This window comes from Mercenaria mercenaria, chromosome 17 (assembly GCF_021730395.1).
Source record: "Mercenaria mercenaria strain notata chromosome 17, MADL_Memer_1, whole genome shotgun sequence".
NCBI classification, from domain to species: domain Eukaryota; kingdom Metazoa; phylum Mollusca; class Bivalvia; order Venerida; family Veneridae; genus Mercenaria; species Mercenaria mercenaria.
The window spans coordinates 26,725,242-26,746,935 of NC_069377.1; the positions used below are offsets into that span (position 1 = coordinate 26,725,242).

Consider the following 21,694-nt stretch of genomic DNA (forward strand, 5'->3'; position numbering starts at 1 on the left):
AATATGCACGTGTTCATGAACACTTACTGACGAAAGTCCTACTTGAAAAACTCATATCACATAGCTGGAGCTTCGGTTGAATTATATGACAACGATGTTTTTACAAGAAATATGTATGTAGGCGAATATGAAAGAAAGTGTACTCATAACTCCTTAAATGATTAATAATTCATGGAATAAGTTTATAAGCACATACTTCTATAAAAGCTATGATCTGTTTTAATGGCATGCATGATCTATGATACATTAAAATGTTCAAGAAAAGCTCATATCAGACAAGCAATATATCCTTGCTTGAACAGAAAAATTTAGTTTGATAAGCAATATTTGAGGCTTAGAAAACTAATAGAAAGGTTACTCAGTCGAAGCATACTTACTAGTATTTCGTTTCAAAGAATCTGTTAAAACTAAAATTTATGCCAAATCGCTGATCACGCTTGAAACTAAGGTCAAATATAATCGGGCCTGAATGGTTAGGAACTCTCTCCCCTCCCAGTAATCTACTTCAGCAACGTCTTCGAATCGTATGTAGTTCTGACATACATAGACGTTTTCTAAAACGCTACCTCTTTTTGATATTTTCCTGAAAGGACAACCTAGTCTATCGCCCTTGAACTTACATATGGAGGCAGTGAGATTTGTAATGATATTTAGTTTTTTACTTCGTGTGCCTATTGTCTTTAATCAATCGATTAAATGTTCCAAATTGTCTTTAATATATTCTGAATTATAGCTTTTGAAAAACAACAATATTAAATTGTATTCATGGTCATTTTTGTTTGGATGCCTTGTATAAATTTATTTAATGTTTTAATAACGAAACCTGTCACAATGTAACACGTGTCTTCCTTCAAGTTTACACAACTTCTAGCAGCACTGTGTCTTTCACTCATGAAATGCAGATTTGAAATTTTCACTCGCAGTCATGCCACCCATGACAATATTGCATCATTCTAATGTTCACTCTCTACAAGATATTTCAATCTTACAATATGTCCTCCCTCTATATCTTTTGTATCATTATGATATTTGTAAGTTTATTTTCTTTCTACGAATCATAATGGATATTAATATAAGTTTTTGTTTAAGTCCAGCGGAACTGTACCATATCTTTTACTTACATCCTTTTTAAGATGGTAATGATTATCATTACAGAAGATTCTGTAAAGGGTTTGGTTCGTGTTTTATGAAAGACGGCCCATTTTTTATTTCTTAAATTTTTTGAGTTATCAATCCAATACCTCTCTAGACTGAAAGTAAAGTTTTGTATTGTTTAAAAATGACAACCAAGTAAAAATAGTACTGTTTGCACGACGAATCCCTGCGAAGTGTCTGCGAAGGCCGTATACTGCTTGTATCCTCATTTTCGTGCGGCCTCCGTTCTGAGGCAGGAGGCGGCAGTGCGATCTTTGTACGGATTCACGGGCTCCGCAGCCTCTACGATTTGGTTTAGCGAAAAGTTATACAAAATTAAAAAAATCGTAAGCCCATCGCCTGTAGACATGTCGCAGGTGGCATTGCACAATCCCAGCACAGGCAACGTACGATTTTCCGTGGACATGGTGGCCAAAAGAAATTGTACTGATACTGTAGACTCGTGGGACCTTCGTATGACCCTCGCACAGCTGCCGCAAGGTTGCCGCTTGCTGCCCGTGCAGTAACCGTGTTATCACACGGATAATGAGCAATCATCGCGCGGCAAGCCTACGGTGGCCACACCATTGCCGTGCAGCAGCCCTGACATGAGCAAAACATTTTTCAGATGGTTATATACATTGGCCATCTCCAGCAAGTTTTCATTATTCTTCATGTCGGCTGCATCGTCTTCGTATCTTCTTTCGCGCCGTACAATTTCCGTGGGAAGCTTGCGGAGACTGCACGGCAACTGCATTGAAATTGCACGATTTCCGTATAATCTCCGCGCAGCGTCAGTGCCTTCCCCCGAGAACCTGTACAAAAAATTGCACGATGCTCGTATATAATGTGAACACATACGCCGAAACGATGCCTCCAAAGCCGCAAGGAAAATCGTAGACGTATTTATCGCACGGCGCCTGGGTCAAATGTGAATTAGGCATTAGTAATAACAGAAACTCACATAAATCGCGTTGATTTTAGTTTCGCTTCGTCATGAATGATGGATAACCATATAATACCATTTCATTCAAATAAGGTCAATATAGAATACAGTTTTATCAAATTATTATAAACAAAATGTAAATGATATTCCACATTGACCCGCCCGCTTATCTCAATAGGGAGAGCTCAGATCTACGGATCTCAGCTGCGAGTTCGATCCCCGGGTTGACAGTATGTTCTCCGTGACGATTTGATAAAAACATTGAATCCTCCAGGAAGTTGGCAGTTACTTGCGGAGACAAAATCCAGGAACACAGGTTAGGTTAACTGCCCGCCGTTACATAACTGAAATGCTGTTGAAAAAACGGCGTTAAACCAAAACAAAACAAATATTCCACTTTGCCTATATATTATCCCGACAGAGAAGTGTACTTTTATTGTTTTGCTTCTAAAAGCACTCCTGTATATCGTCTTAACAATTCTATGCATTCAATATTTAACTGAACGAATCTAGAAACATACGTGGAAAGATATCCAACATTCGTCTTAATATTTTATTTGTAAATTTCAGCAAGATACTACTTCAAATTTTGATCAACCAGCTTAATCTAAAGTCTGTAAGTCCCGCGGTTATGCACAGGTACATATACGATGCATTTGAATTATCTTCCCGACTTCTATCTTTGATGTTACTTTGATGTTTTTATGAGATGAGGTACCGACTAGTGTATTTTTCGCCCATTTGATAAACGTCTTTTTTTTTTTTTTTTTTTTTTGGGGGGGGGAAGGGGGGGGGAGGGGAGAGCGGGGAGGGTTGGAGGTTTCAAATCCCGTCAAGTGTGGAATTAGACTATGACCATCACAAACCCTCGCTTAAGCGAGTTTGTAACACAAGAAACGGTCGTCGAAAGCAGTTTACTTTAAGTCTACATTCAATGTAAATCATGACACAATACACAAAACAAATAAATAAAGAGCTGTGGGTGAAGAGATTTTACTCTCGCAAAATATAATGAACATATTTTTATTATAGAAGAATAATTAAACTGTCATAGAAATTTATATATTGCATTCGTATAATCTATAACTATGACAATTATTATTTGTTTCTTTAAATACAAAGTCAAATTACATATAATTATAATTGTGTACATCTTTCAATTCTTATTTGTTGATAGATGGGTACAAATGTCAAAATTCTGCAAAAAAATATGAAAATTATAGCTATTGAAAGCCGTATTTCAGTATATTATCAGAAATTGATATATTATTGACTGGCAACATTTCTATCATTTGAAGAACTGCACAGTAAATATAAAATAACATCAAATAATATCTACAGTTCTGATCTTTTCTTATTTTCAGATAACCAACTCTTGTTTTTATGAAGTATAATCATGAATGATGTATAAGTTATTATGAATTTTAAAAAATCCTCATATTATCTATAGATTAATAACATCAGAATAGCTCCAAACATTGTATTAACAAAGAATGTTCTCTCAAATATAAAAATGCATTCAGGAAACCAGTACATGTGTTATATTCGCCGGCATTACCGTCAATACTGCAGGGTTCGAACATACGCTTTACAGGTCGAGTGGCCGACACCTTTACCATTAAGCCAAAGCTCCTTTAGCCCGTATTAAGCGACCGCTGTTATAATGTTTGCGGTCTAATCAGAAAACCAGCCTGAATTTATTAAACATTGTACAGATTAACCGTTTTACAGTCCAATATCTGTAACAAGTTTATTGCATCTGTAAACAATAACTTAATGACTCATTTGACTGCCTCTCAGTTTTGACGTAGTCTGTTATCTACGGACAGCCCTAACCGAAACAAAAATATATCTTATATTCTGAAATATTTCGTTGTTTGATGTATCACAAGGCAGAACAAAACCTCTCCCATACATTTAACAGAATAATTCCATTTTGAAAACAAAATTGAAAATTCATGGGAGACGTTCATGGGAAGGGTTCACTCAGTAAAAATTCAGATGGAAATGTTTTGTCCTACACTCCTATATATATGTAAAAGAATAATGAACAGTTGAGTTTTTTTTTTTTTTTTTCATCTTGGTTTACGATACGTTTTTGCATTTATATATATATATTATTTATAATTATTTGTTCTTTCTATTGTTAAATTCTGAAGATTGTTATACGCCCGAAGGGACGTATTATGTTATACTCCCGGTTTCCGTCTGTCTATCCCTCCGTCCATTAGCAATTTCGTGTCCGTTCTGTAACTCTAGAGCCCCTTGAAGGATTTCGAAGAAACTTGACACATATGTTCACCATATTGAGTCGACGTGCAAAGTGCATGTTTCAAATGGCTCGCTTCAAGGTCAAAGTCACACTTAGGGTTTAAAGGTCATATGACTTTGTTTCGTGTCCTCCCTGTAACTCTTGAACTGCTCGAAGGATTTCAAAGAAACTTGGCAAAAATGTTCACCACATCAAGACGACGTGCAGAACGATTTGAATGGCTTGCTTCGGGTCAAGGACATACTTAGGGCTCAAAGTAATTTGACTTTGTTTTAGGTATATATTGCTCTGCATTGCGGTGTTCTTGTTTTTATTTGGCAGAACCCTTTTTGGTTCACTTACAACATTTTTTTTTAATTACTTCACTTTTATGTTACTATAATGGCATGAGGCTTCCGTGGCCGAGTGGTCAAGTCCGCTGACTTCAAATCACTTCCCCCTCATCGATGTGGGTCGAGCCTCACTCGGGGCATTGAATTCTTCATGTGTAAAAGCCATCCAGTTGGCTTACGGAAGGTCGGTGGTTCTGTCAGGTGCCTGCTCGTGATGAATTAATGCAAGGAGGGACTGCTTGGGTCTTCCTTCACCATCAAAGCTGGAAAGTCGCCATATGACATATAATTGTGTAAAACCCAACCAAATAGATAAATAATACTATAAATAGCTTATTTTGTAACTTATTATTGGTTGTAGGGATGAACCGAGACCACATTTCTATGGTACAATATTGATGGTACTTCCAATTTGAGGTGTACTTTGACATATCTGTACCTGGTAAGGACTTTTTGTGGACTTAGAATATTTCTTTATCTATGGACATTGATTTTTAAAAAAATTTCTTCCCTTTGTTGTTCCTGTTCTTTGGGCTTCAACAGTCATCATCTGATATACCATTCAGTCACACTTAAGGGTAAAAGGTCAAACTTTCGGCGTATATTGCTCAGCATTGTGGTGCTCTTGTTTAGTATTACTTTGTATTTGTATTATATGCTCATTATTGTTTAAGTTGTTCTGGTCATTAAAATTTTGGTTTAAAAATTAGTCTTTGTAAAAAAGGCATTCTAAGGCTATCTTAAATATTCAGTCCAGTAAAACATTTGTTGGTCAAGGATGTTAAAAGTCCCTGTATGCTAGGATGAGGTGTTATTGAAATTGCCCTCATCGCTGTGGATTCGAAACCTCACTTTGGGTGTAGTTTTTTTTTCTTGTGAGGAAGCCACCAAGTTGGGTTACTGGCGGTTGCCGTACACGTCTAAAATATTGCTAGAGTGGCACCCAGGGTCTTCATCAACCAACAAAAGCTAGGAAGTCAAAGTATGACCAATAATTGTGTCGTTGTGATGTTAAATCCGAACAAAGAAAAAAAATCATGCAACACGTAAGTAGATTAGACCTCACATACCTAGGAGTTTAAATTTACTGACAGCTCATGATATGACAATTTAAAGTTCTGCAAAAGAAAGCTTATGGCAGTGTTGTTCTTAAATTCAAACGTTATATTGAGATAAGATGAAAAGATACATGAATATATTTTAATAACATTTATGTGCAATATATATTCACATACAAATACGTATTATCCAGTAAAATTTCGGCATTCTCCAGTTGTTATGGAAAAGCAATTTTCTGTGATGTCCGAAGGATGCCGAAGTAGCATACTATGATATGTAAACAAACGAAGACAGCCTTAATGCGGTGAATTAAGCATTATACTAGTTTGTGTAAAACTCAGTTATACTCAAAGAATGTGTCGTTTCAATAGAAAACTTAATCATAATACAAAAATGTCTGATTTTCATAGGTACTGTAGCAAATGAAATTGACAAAAATGATGCACTTCAAGCTAATCAAAGTTCACGCAGAAATTTCCTCCCCTGCCGGTACATATTAATTACTGTTAACACAAAACATGGCTGTTACAAAGAAGTATTTATTATCTATTTTACATAATTATCTTAATATATTTTTCCATTTCTATATATTATGCCTTCTGGTTAGTAAATGGGCCAAATGTGTAAACATCAATGTCAAAATATAAAGTTTAAGATTTCTAATCAGTGCAACTTTTTTAAAAAAAAGGTCTTTAAAGTGTGAAAATTTAAAACTTTATTGAACCATTACATCACTATAAGAGAGCTTAAAAAATTGCCTCAAAATATACAAAAATAAAATTTTCATTTTACCTCTCTAATTGAAGGATTGTCATTTCAGTATTACAGTATCTTTAAAATATTAGACCTGTTTTGATAACAACCTGTTTAAATAAAGATACAAAACATAAGTTTATTAGTAACTTAGTTTATTGGTACATATATATTTTGAACAACTTATAAAAAGGGAGACATACATTTTAATAGGGTGGTGGTGGTGGTGTGTGTGTGTGTGTGTGGGGGGGGGGGGGGGGGGGGGGGAATGGGGGTGACGGTTGAGACCTTAATTACAAATATTTGTTTTTCAAAGTGTATATGATATGTCAAATTATTCGGTCATTTTTCAATAGATCCCATTTTACCACTTTATATAAGGCCATTTTTTTCTAGTAGATTTAATGAGTACTTTTATGGTACTTTTATGAGTAAATATGCTTAACTTTATATAATCTTTTTAATAAACTTTATGTACAAACATTGAAAATGCATATCATAAGAAAGCACAGTAATTACATACAAACACATTTTCTCATTCAAATATTTACAACATATGTTAATATAGTGAAAACATTACAATTTTGAAAGGGTTGATTATTACACTCCAATTAATGCCTTATCGATGCGAACTACAAGCCAGAAGTTGGATGAGTAACAGTTATTTGGATAACTAGCTACGTTTGTTAGTATGAAATCCTTTTATAACATAGCAGTGTTGCATCTGTGTTTTTACAAAACCAACAAACACGAAGTTCCAGGGCGAGGGGGCTCAGCCAGCACGCAGGCCTAAAATCCGACAACCATACAGTTTTGATGGCTAAAACCTGGAACGTGGACAAAATCGACTCCCGGACAAATTCACACCTAATTCTATAAAGCCGGACAAACTCCCCTTTTGTATATTTCAGTTTTATCCACATTTTCAATTCATTCTGTTTGAAAATTGATAAATATCAAGATTATAACATATTTATTTCTGTTGAATTATTTCAAATTTAAATGAGTTTATTTAACCAAATATAGGACTGTGTCCGCTTTGGTCAATTTGAGCATTGGGGATTTCTTTCCCGATGAGGATGATAGAGTTGGAGGCGTTTGTCCTACACTCCCTAAAAGTGAGACATCAGTAATCTTAGTAAATTTTAGCTTCGCTCACAAAACTTTAATTCAGTCGTTTATTTATTTTGTTGAGTTTAACATCGCACCGACACAATTATAGGTCATATGGTGACATTCCAGCATTGATGTTGGAGGAAGACCCCAGGTGCCCCTTCGTGCATTATTTCATCACGAGCGGGCACCTGGGTAGAACCACGGGCCTTCTGTAAGCCAGCTGGATGGCTTCCTCACATGAAGAATTCAACGCTCCGAGTGAGGCTCGAACCAACATCGATGAGGAGCAAGTGATTTGAAGTCAGCGACCTTAACCACTTGGCCACGGAGGCCCAGTTATTTCAGCAGTATTTATAATTGACGAATTAAAGGTATCAACTAGGTCAAATTGCATATTTTACAAATGTAAAAGAAATCATTGTGTAAAAACCAAACATGGTTAAACTATGTCAAATATATGTCTATTTATATATACAACCCAAAATATTATCAATATCTAAGGCATTTATCAGTGTTTTTGTTTACCACTACCGTACAAGTAGATAACAACATTTGTACTAGATTACAAGTTTATTTAAACTATCTTAACATTTATATGGAAGAGAAATGTATATGAAACATCACACAGTATTATATTTTGCATATTCTTAATGACCTCCCTGATGGTGATTAGGAAATCCCTAGTGCCTGACGGACTGAAGCCTTCGCCAGTGGACACCCACACAGGTCCCAATACGTAGGTACCCCCTGACTGCAGACAATCATCTAAAATTGGTGCTGAAATAATATTTATAGATAAATAGATTTTTATATGCAATAATATGCTGGAGTTTTAAAATGGAAATATTGCAAAACACTGCAAAAGAATGACCATGTATTTCTCAATGCAAAGCTAGCAGTTTTTTTTTATTGCAAACACATAAACATTAAAATTTTATAAATGATCCACATCTGTTTTATGGGCTTAGTAACATTAAAACTTATCAATAGTAATGTATTTTTTAATGCCATGACACCCATTTAGATTATTTCACATGCCCGAAATGAAATTTACACATAAACAAGGAATTTCTTTTACTTTACGTGTTTAATTCCACTACATGTAGCAATTATTCATAGATTATACAGGCCTATATAATTAACTCGCAAAAAATGTTTCTAAAAATATTTTATCCTTTATGTTATCTTTTTTGCAAAAACATAAAAGCATCTTCGAGATCAAATAAACTGAAAAAAAAAGAATATTTACTTTCTGCAAGTGATGTGATTTCATTCCCTTCCCAGTCGTACAAAATCCTTGCATGACTTCTTAGATCTAGTTTAGCTGTACAGGCTACCAAAAACTGAAAAACAGAAACACTAAAAAGTTGTGAAAAAAGAAGCTCCAAAAACTGCCGACAAAAGCACTAAAAAGTTGCAAAAACACTCCAAATAATAAAAGAAGTATCTGAAATAAAACTTTACTAAACTGCTCTGACAAAATTTAGGGCTCAAGATTTTAAAAATGAGTTTGGGAACCAGTCTCAAATCTCTGGCATTTGATTGGCTGATTCAATTCTAAAACTTTAACCAATGGCATGCCAGCATTCTGCAGTGACTGGTCTCAAAATTCAGTTTTATAACCTTGGACACGGCTTTCAGATTTAAATTTAACTTATACCTTTCAGGATTTAAGAGGTGTATCAGATCAGAATTCATAGATTTCATCTTTTAAAGAAATTTTGTTTGCTTGTTGGGATTAAATTTCGTGAATGAACCCAACCACAGAATCCATGAAAATGAGTCCTCTACAAAATAAAAATAATTTTATTTTTTTCAGCATTTACACTAGTAATCAAATCAAATGCCTACCACTTACTCCTGAACAAACAGCCAAAAGCCTTAAATTTGGCAAAAGGTCAAAGCAAAAAGTCCTTTTTCCTATTTTGGTGCAAAGTTCTTTTTTTTCAATTTGAAGTTTGTATAAACTATAACTCCATCATTACTTCAAATGAACTGGGGTTGGAGCATTTATATGAGATAATAGCATTTACATAGGTTTATACAGTATCTAACAATACTTAAACCAAATTTTACTTTGAAAAATTAAACAATTATTCACCTCCTCGAGTTTTGAAAGATCGGCAACAACTTCCACTGGTTCCGTACATTTACCGTTTCTATATACAATAATACGTACACGCTTCACCTCAGCAAGTTTCCTGAAATAAGAAATTTACATAAATTATCTTAATTTTCTTAAATTAAATAATATGAAACAATATGTACCAGTATTCATAAAATCTTTCTTATTTCCTCTGTTGGTCTTAATGTCCTTTTCAAAAGTATTTAATCTTTATATGGCAGAGTGTAAACCTGGGGTCTGTTCATAGGCATCAGGGCGTGTCCACACACCAGTGGGCCTGGCATGCCACATGTCTGGGGGCAGACCTCCTCCGAGTCCCCTGCAGTTCTGCCTGAGGCCGCAAGGTGCTCAGTTACCGTGTGGCGCCAACTCGGAGGCACTGCAAAAGGGCTTGTCTGCAGAGAGGCTGTGTACTGGCAGGGAAGACTTACGCACTCGGCTCCTTTTTCACCAGCGGGCTATCATCTGCATAAAACTGACAACTTCCTTACATGCATCATTGGTGGAGGACAATTTACCTTTGGCATAATGTCCTCAATCAATTAACAATGATAACATATGCCTTGCAAAGGAGTCAAACATACAGCATTTGATGGGTTGATTTGTGCGCTTTCTATTTAGCCCACCAGGCAGGCTTATAAAATCCTTAAGACAATATAAAAACAGAGCAAGACTAAGATTATTCTGACTTTAATGGACCCAAGCAAAATGTGACTGAAAATACAAAAGTGGACAATACCAGATATAAAATCTCACAACTTACTTCATTCTCTTAGACAATCTTGGTTTGGATATTTTCTTTTTCCCCTCTTCTGGTAACATGACCCCAGTTAGAGTCCATTTAGCCCCATTGTGCAATATTATGTTTCCTGAAAGGAATAAAACTCAGATTTTCTGCATGGAAGTACGTAAATTATATTTTATACATTGATTTTGATTTTTAACTCAACTTCTGTTTAGTGCAAGAAAAGAAAACAGGAATGCAAGTCATCTTAAATGCAGTATTTCATTTATGATTTACATTAGTATAACAATACAGTACTGTATGTTTAATGTGTTTAGGGAACCAACCCAATGGTTAAGCTTTAATTTCATTTCTGGAATTTGAAAAACCCTCAGAAAAAAGCTTATCCCAGCAGAATTTCATATACAAGTACTCAGTTTCAATAGAAGTACAACGCCTTGAATGTTTGTTACGAATGGTAACATTTGAAAGGGACAGGGTCTTATAATAAAGGACCCCCATAGTTCAGGTCACATAGCAGGATTATGTATGAGCAGTGAAGTAAGATTAACATGTTGATGGATTTATTCCCAGTGGAGGGTAATAAGCAATTTTTATCAATAAAGCTAGAAGAAACAATTTAATGATCCAAATCATATTTGCTTTGGATGAGATATTCATTAAGCGCTCCCTTGGGGAACAGACTTCAAGTATCAGACTGGTCTCAAAAGGATGGATGGTTGTGTTTAGGTTTAGTTAGCCATTCATCATTTCAAACTATAATTTAACAGGCGATTGGGTAATTTTTCTGTCACACATTTCTTTTAGGCTTAGACTGTAAACAGACATATGTTAGGGAGTATGCACTTTGTAGTTATTTATACCATTCTTAATATTCATGAACATTTTTAATTCACCTACTGCTAATTAGCTAATATACTGTAAAATCATGTTTGTTCCTGGGGGACTTATTTTCCTGCAATTTGTGAGTACATCAATCCCTGAAATTAAATCCTGACAAACAAGCAATTTTTTCTTTTAAACCCTAAAAATCCCTAAAATCATGTCTCAACTAAAGATTTGTTTTTACTATGCCCATGAAATTAAATGATTTCACCCTTATAATACAACCACCGTGAACATTATCCTATGTTCAGTTTGTAAAAGTACTGTGTTAGTTTGTCAACACAGAGACTTACCTTAGAAAGAGTCATGTAAAAAATAATATCATATTCGATTTCCCAGTATTATAATAGACATGAATTAGTGAAATGCGGTATTTCCTAAGTTACTACTTAAATAAAATCAAACTCACTTTTAGTAGTTGCGTAAGGATCTTTATAATTTTCTCCAGTTGAAATGTACACTTCAGAATCTATAGGGATATCTTTCTCAGTAAACACTTCAATACCGTCCTCCAGAAACACCCGTCGTGCAGCAAACGGTAAATTCAACTTGTCTGTACAGAATTCTAACAACTGCAAACAAAATAAATGGTGCTAAGTAATGCTAGAAACAAACCTTTCACATGGATTTTGCTGTAGTGAATTTAAACATACATGCATCAGTGAAATAATACATACATACAATGATATCAGCAATATTCATGGGGGACTTATTTTGTGGATTTCTTTGCTCAGTCAATCCATGAAATCAAACCTCAACAAATCAACAAAATTCTAATATACTGGATGGGGATGTTCAAAAGATGAAAAATTTTTAAGTGTCAGAGCAAGAATGTCCTAAGTACATATAAACAGAGAAAGCACTTACTACCTTCTGGCACTAATCCATCGAATAATCCATTAAATGCACAACTCCCATGACAAATATTGCAAAATTTCATGCAAACAAAATGAAGTGATTTTACAGTATACACTGAGCAAGAAATGCAGCATCAGTTTGTTTCATTGGATTTAAAGCTACACCAACACAATTCAGGTCAAATATATCCTGAAAGGGGACCTCACTTGCTACTCAGGGCATTATTTCAGGCTTGGGCAATAATCTCAGGGTTGAATCATTGGCCTTCCATAAGCCGACAGGATGGCTTCCTCACACGAAACAACGCTAAACCCAAATCAAATCTACAGAGGTGAAGGCCAAGTGATTCGAAGTAAGCAATCACAAAGATTTCAGTTATAGAAAAATCAAGAAATTTTCTATTATGTATAAATTAGTTCTCCTCGTATAACATCTCTTGGAATCAATCAATTTCTAAGAATGACCGGCACTCACCCCAGTGATACGTATGAAATTCACTATAAAAAGTAGAAAACATGAGAATCCACACAATTCACTCGTTACGTGAACATCTTTAAATTATATTACAGTAAGAATTAGTTTACCATTTTCATGCTTGGTGCTGCCAGTCTAATGAACGGTTCTCTAGTTCCATTTCTAAATGCTGTCACTCGTATTGTATGTGGCTGTTTTTTGTACTGTGATTTTATCTTTCGTCCTGAAAATATAACGTCCGGAAAGACCATTTTTAAGCAAAAGTGAACCTTGGCCTTTCCCCTTGATTCTATATTAAAAACTTGAAATCTAAATTTATGTCCCTATATGAAATAGTCGGTATTGCAGCAACTACAAAATTTTACACCTCAGAAATTAAATGGTTCTTCAGTATTAAGTTCATTATCATTATGTGCATATCACAGTATGAAGAGTACCTCCATAGTATGTGGATGACCTGCCAGAGAATGGTCTGGATCTTCCATAGTATGATAATGTTGATGCAGCACTTGTTGGTCGATTTAATCTGAAATAAGAAAATAAATCGATACTGAACATACTACATTATGATACTGCACACTAAATTAAGTCGTCTTTCCTGTGACATACATTTATCCAGGTTCTGTTACTTGTACCGTATTTACTCACCTATAAGACAAGATCTCTTAAAAAATCAGATCCAATGTGTTGCCTCGTCTTATAAGAGAGTCAATGTCATTCACCTTAAGTATTTATAAAACTGCCTATTTTGAAGTAATTAACAGAACATGTCTTAAAGAATTAGGACCGCCTTAAAATTGACAGGTAAATATGGTAAAAACGGGAAAATAAAACATTTATGTACATGTTTAACACAAACGTAAATAAATATAAATAAGAAATAAATAAAAAGCCAATAAAATTGTTTGCATTAGAATTTTAATGAAATGTTACGTTGTAAAATGGTAATCACATAAATATTTCATACAGCAAAACAAGCAGTTGATGTTCATCATGAATTTCAATCACATGTTGTGGATAAATGACTCATATTTAGTTTTTTGAAACCCTCTAATACAATTACTTCCAATTTTGCTTGAAATTGTACCTTTTTCTGTTTAATTCCATACTTATAAATACTACAGTACTGTATTTTTTGTAAATAAGTGCACTGCCTATGTGTGGCTATGTTAAATCTGTTGGTAACTTACATGAGGCAAAATAGATATGCAAGACAGTAAACCAGGGTTTTTTCTTCCTGTTTTGGGAACATAGCCTATACCCCCAATATTGGGAATTTTGACGCATAAATGTTCCATACTGGGAAATATTTAGTCCCATTGGATATAGTAAGGATGTGTTTAAGTACTTTCCCATACACTTGTTTCACATTGTACAATCTCTTTAAGATATACTACCATTACAAAATTGTCCATAATTTGGTCAATGTTTGTGCAATTTTGATAAAAAAATTTTCAGAATGTAGATTGGGAATTTTTGCACTAGTTTTGGGAAAAATGCATACTTTTTGGCATTGGGAATATAGCCCAATAACGGCTATAAAAACGGCCGAAAAAAACCCTGTAAACTGTTATGCTTTTGTAAGCATTAAACATATTTTTTCTTGAATATATAAAAGGGCAAAAATTTTATCAAAATTTAAGTGATAGTAGTGGTTCTTATAGATCTTCTTTCTCAAACAAGTGCACAAAGTTTCAAAGCTATAGCTCATTAAAATCACAGTTTTCTAGAAACAAAGGGCCTAAACAAAACTTTTAACTAATGCCGAAAATCAAATGACAAAAACACCTTGTTGGCTTTCGTAGATGCATTAGACGAGCTATAAGGTGAGACTGTATGAAAACACTTACTTATTTCTTTTTACAGGTGCACTAGCTGGTCTCTGTCGAGATTTCAAGCTTTTCTCTGTTACAATCACTTGGTACATTTCTGGACCTTCCTCATTGTTGTTCCTAGGGGTGGCAGGATCCCATAAACTTGGGTCGGCAATGAACTTTGCGTCAATTTTTGGTTTTCCTGAAGAAGTTGCGTTTGAGGCAGACACTGGACGTCTGGTACGGTATTTGTATGTGTAGTCAGAATGGGGCAGTTTTTGTGTGTAGGGTGATGGTTTTGGGCTTCTGAAAATACAATTATAAAATCATTAGTTTTCATGGGAGAATGACTTTCATGGATTTTGGTAGCAGAAAACCATGCAACAAAATGTAGAACAAGAGGGCAATCATGGCCCTAAATCAATCACAGAGTTTTGCAGCTCAAACTGGTAACCATTTTGGTAGAGACTCATCTAAGAAATGTTTTGCCAAATTACTTTGAAAAGATTTTCTATAGTGCCATAGTGCAATAATGAAAAAATTTCCACCCTCCCTTCCCCCACCCACCCCTCACACACACCAACCACCTCCCAATAAACTCACCAGGCCCCAATTTCATGAAAAAAACTTAAGTAATTACTTAGTTAAGTCTGTTATTTTTAAATTGTGCTATTGCTTAAGTAATTGTTATTTAAATTAATGTAGATTTTTTCTATAACAATGTATTTATAGCTAAATTATACTGTGGTTAGTATAATTTGTCTGCAGTACTTATTTTAGTCAAGCAAATATGATATTAATTTTCTATTTAAGCACAATAAAACGAACTTAAGTATTTGCTTAAGTATATTTCTTATTTCGATTCTTCACTTACTTTTAAATTCAGAATTGATGTCTTTTGATGTATGAAATAGACATATACGGTTCTGATATAGATGAAAAAGTCAACATTGAAGATGCATAAAGGGCAAAAATAAGCACTTGAAATAACAGACTTAGCTAAGCAATTACTTAAGTTTTTTTGTGAAATTGGGGCCTGAAGCAATGATTTTTGGCAAATTCAGAGAATTTCAACAACTAAAGTAGAGGGTCAAACAAGGAACATTTCAAAGTCAAACCAATAGTTTGAAGAACTTTCTATATTTAGCTCAGGCAGCCATATTTTAAAAGTAAGTAAGTCAGAATGAATAAAGTTTATTATGTTTACAGAAAAAATTATTTAATTTTGGTGGGCACAAAATTTTGTGATTCTGGTCAAAACGGCTATTTCATTTACATATGAATTTGTAGATTCCAATATTTGACAATGAAATGAAAGAGCATTAGATTAGTTCTTTAGGATTGAATTTCATAAATTCATACACAATGAAATCCACAAAAAGTAGTCCCACGCAGATATTATGTTACAGTATTTGATCTAAACAGACATCATCTTGTATATATTTAAAGTTTTTTTGCCAGGTGATTCATTATACAAACCGTGTGAAGTGTTTACATTGTACATTTTGTACATTATAGCCTTCATTCTATTATTTACAGACAAAGTAACTGAGACAGGTAAATATACAATATTAATAAGGTCTAGCTTTTCAAAACTGCACTCAAGCTAATCTTATTACTAAAAATAAATCCCTTCATAATAGACAAGGAAAAAATGTTTAAAGGTGATTTTAAATGCATAAAAGACAGAAACAAGTTTCCCAACCACAGTGCAAATTATAAACAGAATAGTTCAAAAGCAATGACAAAACAGTCATATTTGCATAAAGGGTTAATAAGTTTACAAGCTATTTTGCAAAGTATCACAGAAACAGCTGAAAGGTAAAAACTCTACTACCGTTAAAATGCTGTCAATTTTACAGAAATGGGTAAAAGGTAAAAACTCTACTAAAATGCTGTCAGTTTTACAGAAATAGGTAAAAGGCTCTACTAAAATGCAGCCAATTTTACAGAAGTAGGTAAATGGCAAAAAATCTACTAAAATGCAGTCAATTTTACAGAAATAAGTAAAAGGTAAAAACTCTTAGGTAAAAGGTAAAAGCTGTCAGTTGACAGCGCGCTCACCTATTCTCAGTGCTTGATAGTATAATATAAGCTATGAGTAAAACTTTAACATTACAATAAGTATAAGTCAAAAAGGGGCTATAATTCAGTCAAAATGCTTGATAGAGTTGTCTGCTCCTGTTTACAGACTGGGGTCATGATGGTAAACAAGTATGCAAAATATGAAAGCAATATCTCAATGGACTTTGAAAATATTTGGGGTGGTACGCAAACTTTAACATTTATTCTAAGTTGAAAAGGGGCCATAATTCAGTCAAAATGCTTGACAGAGTTGCCTCCTCCTTTTTACAGACTGGAGTCATGATGGTAAAAAAGTATGCAAAATATGAAAGCAATATCTCAATGGACTTTGAAAATATTTGGGGTGGTATGCAAACTTTAACATTTGTGTGAGGCTCATGCTCACGCTAACGCTCACGCCGAAGCTGGGGCGAGTAGGATAGCTCACCTTTTCTTCGAATAGTCGAGCTAAAAACAACTAAACTGTTATCCACTTTACAGTAATAGATAAAAGGTAAAATCTCTACTAAAATGCTGTAAATTTTAGAGAAATAGGTTAAAGGTAAAACCTCTACTTAAAATGCTGTCATTTTCAGAGAAATAGGTAAAAGGTAAAAACTCTTCTAAAATATATAATCAAAAACATCAAACAATGTTGCTGGGTTTAATGTCACCTGCACACAACTGTAGATCATATGGTGACTTTCCACTTTATCATGGTCGAAGAAGACCCAAGATGCTGGGTTACAGCCAGCTTAAGATGGCGTCTTCGCATGTATGAATTTTACACCCCAAGCAAGGTTTTGACCTAACAGCAGTGAAAGGCATTCAGAGACAGTGACATTAACCCATAAAGCAACATAAAGTAGGTTAAACAGCAGCAATTCTGTTGTCTAATATTGCAATAAAACAACGTACACTTAGAGTTTCAAAACAATTCAGCTAAGACAAATTTCTCTCCACCCCAAACTTTTTGAAAAACAAGATACTGTAGATATGGTATGTATTAGCAACTGATTTAATTTTGCTTATAATCATGAGCTTGGCTGCAAATGAACTCAAAACTACTTAATATTAAGCATGTATAATCAGCTCTGAATTGCTAATTCTTCGCATCATTAACTACAAATCAAATTGTTACATACTGGAAAGTCTGGACTACTTTTCATTGACTTTGAAGTCATATAAATCAAAGAAATAAACTTGATAAACAAATAAAATTCCTATATATTTTATCTATATTACAATGGAACAGCTCTTTTTGCAAAAACCGCAAAATTCTATGCCCACAAATTTAAGGGATTTTACAGTAAATGAGATGTGAAGATATGACAGTCTCCAGAAATACTTACTCTTCACGAGTTTGTCTGGTTTTCTTGGAGTTCCTCAATTCATCAAGGTATTGCGCAATCAGAAGGTCCTCATAACTGACAAGGCCTCCAGGACCACCATGTGTTTGGTTCTTCAGATTAATCTGCTGTGTGGTTGTCACCAATTTCCTCCCCTGCCTACTCTCCGCCCAGCGTACTGTCGACATTGCAGGATCTGTAATTTAAATAAACAAATTTTGAAAACAGAAACAAGTCCTTCATATTTCACCTCTTCTATATACAGTCGATACTCGGTATCTCAAACTCGCTTACCTCAAAATTCCGCTTAAGTCGAAGAAATTTTCAAGTCCCGTCAAATTTCCTTCTTTACATATGTACTTCAACTCCGGTTACGTCAAAATTTGACTTATCGAGATTCCGGATATGTCAAAAGGGATTTTCAGTCCCGTCAATAAATTTCAAGTGCATTGTAAACTCGGTAAGTCGAAGTGAGAAAAATATGCGATAAAATTTCAGACATCTCATTGTGAATGTGGTTGGTGTTTAACACATGTTCATGTTTATTGCCTAACCAGAAAGCCGTGATGCCGACATATCAAAGGTACGGCCATTATCAAAGTGAGATGATGTCATACTTGTTTGCACGTGCCATAATGATAATTGTTTGATGTAAACACTAGATTTCTTAATCAGCGATCATTTGTTTTTGAAACGTTATGAAAACTGCTTTTAATTTAAACTAAATGAATTCATTCGTTTGAACAGTTGGGATCTTTAATAAGGATTAATTAGAGGTAATCTCGATGAGACTGTAAAAAAAAAAAACTTCTTTGGGGAAAGCATCATTCGTTCAAAATGTCAGATCGAAATGCTATCAATCCTCCGGGAGAGAAACGTGGTACGAAAAGGAAACTTGCCTCAAAAAACATTTGAGGTTAGTATCATTTTTATTCTTCGAAAAACTGAAAACTTTGATAAACACAAACTGTACAGAATCGTGTACGCGTAAAGTGCCCAGAGCGTATACACGGCATCAAGGAAACAGTTTTCATTTCTTGATAAATCTTTTCGTAACTTAACCAACTTTTTCCATCATTTCGTCCATATACATCCCTCCTCATAACTCGAATTTTGGTTATCTCGAAATAAAAGCATGGTCCCTTGAAATTCGAGATACCAAGTTTCCACTGTATATAGAAATTATAATTTAAGGCATATCATGCAATGTCATAATCCCTGCAGAGTTTATTAACCACCAGTGTACCCAGCATCTTACATAATATGGCACTAAAACTCACACTTCTTTAACACACATATCAAGCAGCTTAGCTTCCAGTATACCTAATTGCTAAGCAATGGTGTTGTAATTTTGGTTTGGCAATGATGGACAATTTGTAGTCAATTCAATTGAAACAAGACTTGTAAAATGACAGCACAGTCTCTGCTATTCTAACTCTTCCACCTATACAATGATTTAGCACAATTTTGGGCAATATCTGTAAACTTAAGAAAAATTAAAATGACGAGTAGTCATTAATTTTAATGATGCAAAAAAAGTTTGAAAGCATTCTTCAGTACAACAGTTCTGTGAAAACTGCTTACATGCAAAATTTTCTTAAAATGTCTTTGTTAAAAAGGGCATAGTTTTAACAAATTAAAGCTAGAGATATGTTACTTCTTCTGTTAGGTCATCACATGATATTAAAGACATGTATGAAGTCTGAAAACTGTAGGCCAAGTAATTTTAGACAGATCTGCTTATATGAATACCTCTGTAAAGCAGACGCTGATCATGCCAACACAAGGGTGACAACAAATTCAAGGTCTTCTTAACATAAAGGTTTGAGAACTTACTGATAAAAATGCCTAAAAATCAAAATTCAGTGTAACAACTAGTACATTTTTGCCTTTAAATATTCACAACATTTTTTATACCTTGCTTTTGCTTATCTTTTGAAACATCGAGTTGGTTTGTCGGGGACTGAAAGCGGACATGTTTTCTCTCTAAGTCCACCTTGTATACTGTCATGCATTCCATACTGAGCACAAATTCTACTTTATCAACATTACCATATATTCAATACAGCCACACACATCCACACATGCTTCTTTAGCACAACTGTATTTTCTACATATCCATACAGTAAAGTAATTCCACAGTGAGACTCAACCTCTTTTTATCCATAGATCTACTAAAATCACTTTTGCTGCTAAGGATGTAATATCTTGCAATTTATCTGAGGTCCCTATGTTTTTACAGTATCTAACATTATACCATAAATAATGGAATTTAAGGTTTCACTTTGGTAATTTCCACAATGTTTATATTTTCTTTAATTTTAAGACAATTATAGTACTTATCTTTAAACATTATACTCAACAAAAACGTTTGCATGCATTTAAAATGTTCGTAATATCCATAGAATATTTCGATCTGTAAATATTTTTGCAGCTTTGTTGTCGAAACTGTCAATTAATTGTAAATCCTTTGCAATTTATTCCAAACACAGCTTTTGAGATGGATCACAAAAAAAGTCACAACCTACAGAAAATATCTTTTTAAAACATTCTTCTTGTTTAAGAGTTGCATTGGTTTTCTTTCCTTAAGTTAATTAGAAGTTACCCAATTTCATTTAAAGTTGTTTCAGAATAACCATTTTTTCACTACCATTTTTTTTTGTCTCATACGTACATATTATGTCTCATAGTACTTTACAATCAAGTGGAAACATATTCCATTAGCTTGACTAATAATGTGATGTACACATTTAATCAATATATTAAGCGACCTTTAATCTCAGGCGTTGACTGCTGTAGAGATAGGTATGTCACCTTCACAGCAACTTTGAATGACTGTTATATTATAGGTATATTAACTGGCTGTTTTGCAAGTTTTATGACAGTCAATATTGAATGTGAAAAATATTATTCAATTTCAGTGATTGCAATATACTATATATTCAACAAAGGTGATGTGGTCGCATGAGAGCCAATATGGAACAGGTAACAAAATTTGTATTTTTAAAATCAAATTTGCACTTACATCATCAAAATCACATTATTTTATTCCCATTACAACAAAAAATTGATATTTTAAAAGATTCAACATAATGTATGTATACCACATACTTTCCAAATCCTAAAATTAAAGAGATTTTTACTGCATACTTAGCAGTCTGGTCAGGATCCATGCTGTTCGCTTTCAAAGCCTATTGGAAATAGAGAAACTGTTAGCGAACAGCACGGGACCTGACCAGAATGCGCGGATGCGCAGGCTGGTGCAGGTCTGGATCCATGCCGGTTGCAAAGCCACTATGTTGATTTTCTCAAGGCACGGCTAAATTAGTTAACTGCTTAAAATCAATACATTTATTACGTCACAAAATCAGTTGAAAGAACTGTAGTCACACTTTATAACTTATCCATAATTTTCTCTGTCACCAGAAACTCTTGTTCCATTTCAAGGCTCTTAAAAGATCAGTAGGGGATTTATAAGATCAATTTCCATTTAAACATCAATTTGCTTTTAACTACTGAATCGCCACCTCTAGAGCAGTGAGTATTGAAAATAATATGTGAACAACATTAGAAGATCAAGCTTTCACTGCAGACAATGTCAGTCATTTTCTGTCAAACATATATTAATTTAATATAATAATTTTACTGACGTTTTTTTTTCATTGATCTATATTAAACAAGAGCTCGTCGAACACGAAATGCCCCCCTTGATGCATTTAGTAATTGCATAAGGAACAAATTATATGCTCACTTACGCATGTGGTTCAA

At 34.2% G+C, this 21,694-nt stretch overlaps 1 protein-coding gene across 1 annotated transcript; it reads right to left on the reverse strand.

Annotated features, from left to right (window-relative positions):
- Window positions 1-1,669: 1,669 nt before the first annotated feature.
- Window positions 1,670-20,398, reverse strand: LOC128549935 (uncharacterized). Its single transcript, XM_053527723.1, has 11 exons — window positions 19,844-20,398; window positions 17,930-18,122; window positions 14,550-14,819; window positions 13,137-13,225; window positions 12,810-12,922; window positions 11,777-11,939; window positions 10,501-10,606; window positions 9,714-9,813; window positions 8,862-8,955; window positions 8,239-8,389; window positions 1,670-1,949 (listed from the first exon to the last, which is right to left on the reverse strand). Exons 1-11 carry the CDS (start codon window positions 19,944-19,946, stop codon window positions 1,670-1,672), a joined length of 1,662 nt encoding a protein of 553 aa, XP_053383698.1. The 5' UTR covers window positions 19,947-20,398.
- Window positions 20,399-21,694: the final 1,296 nt, after the last annotated feature.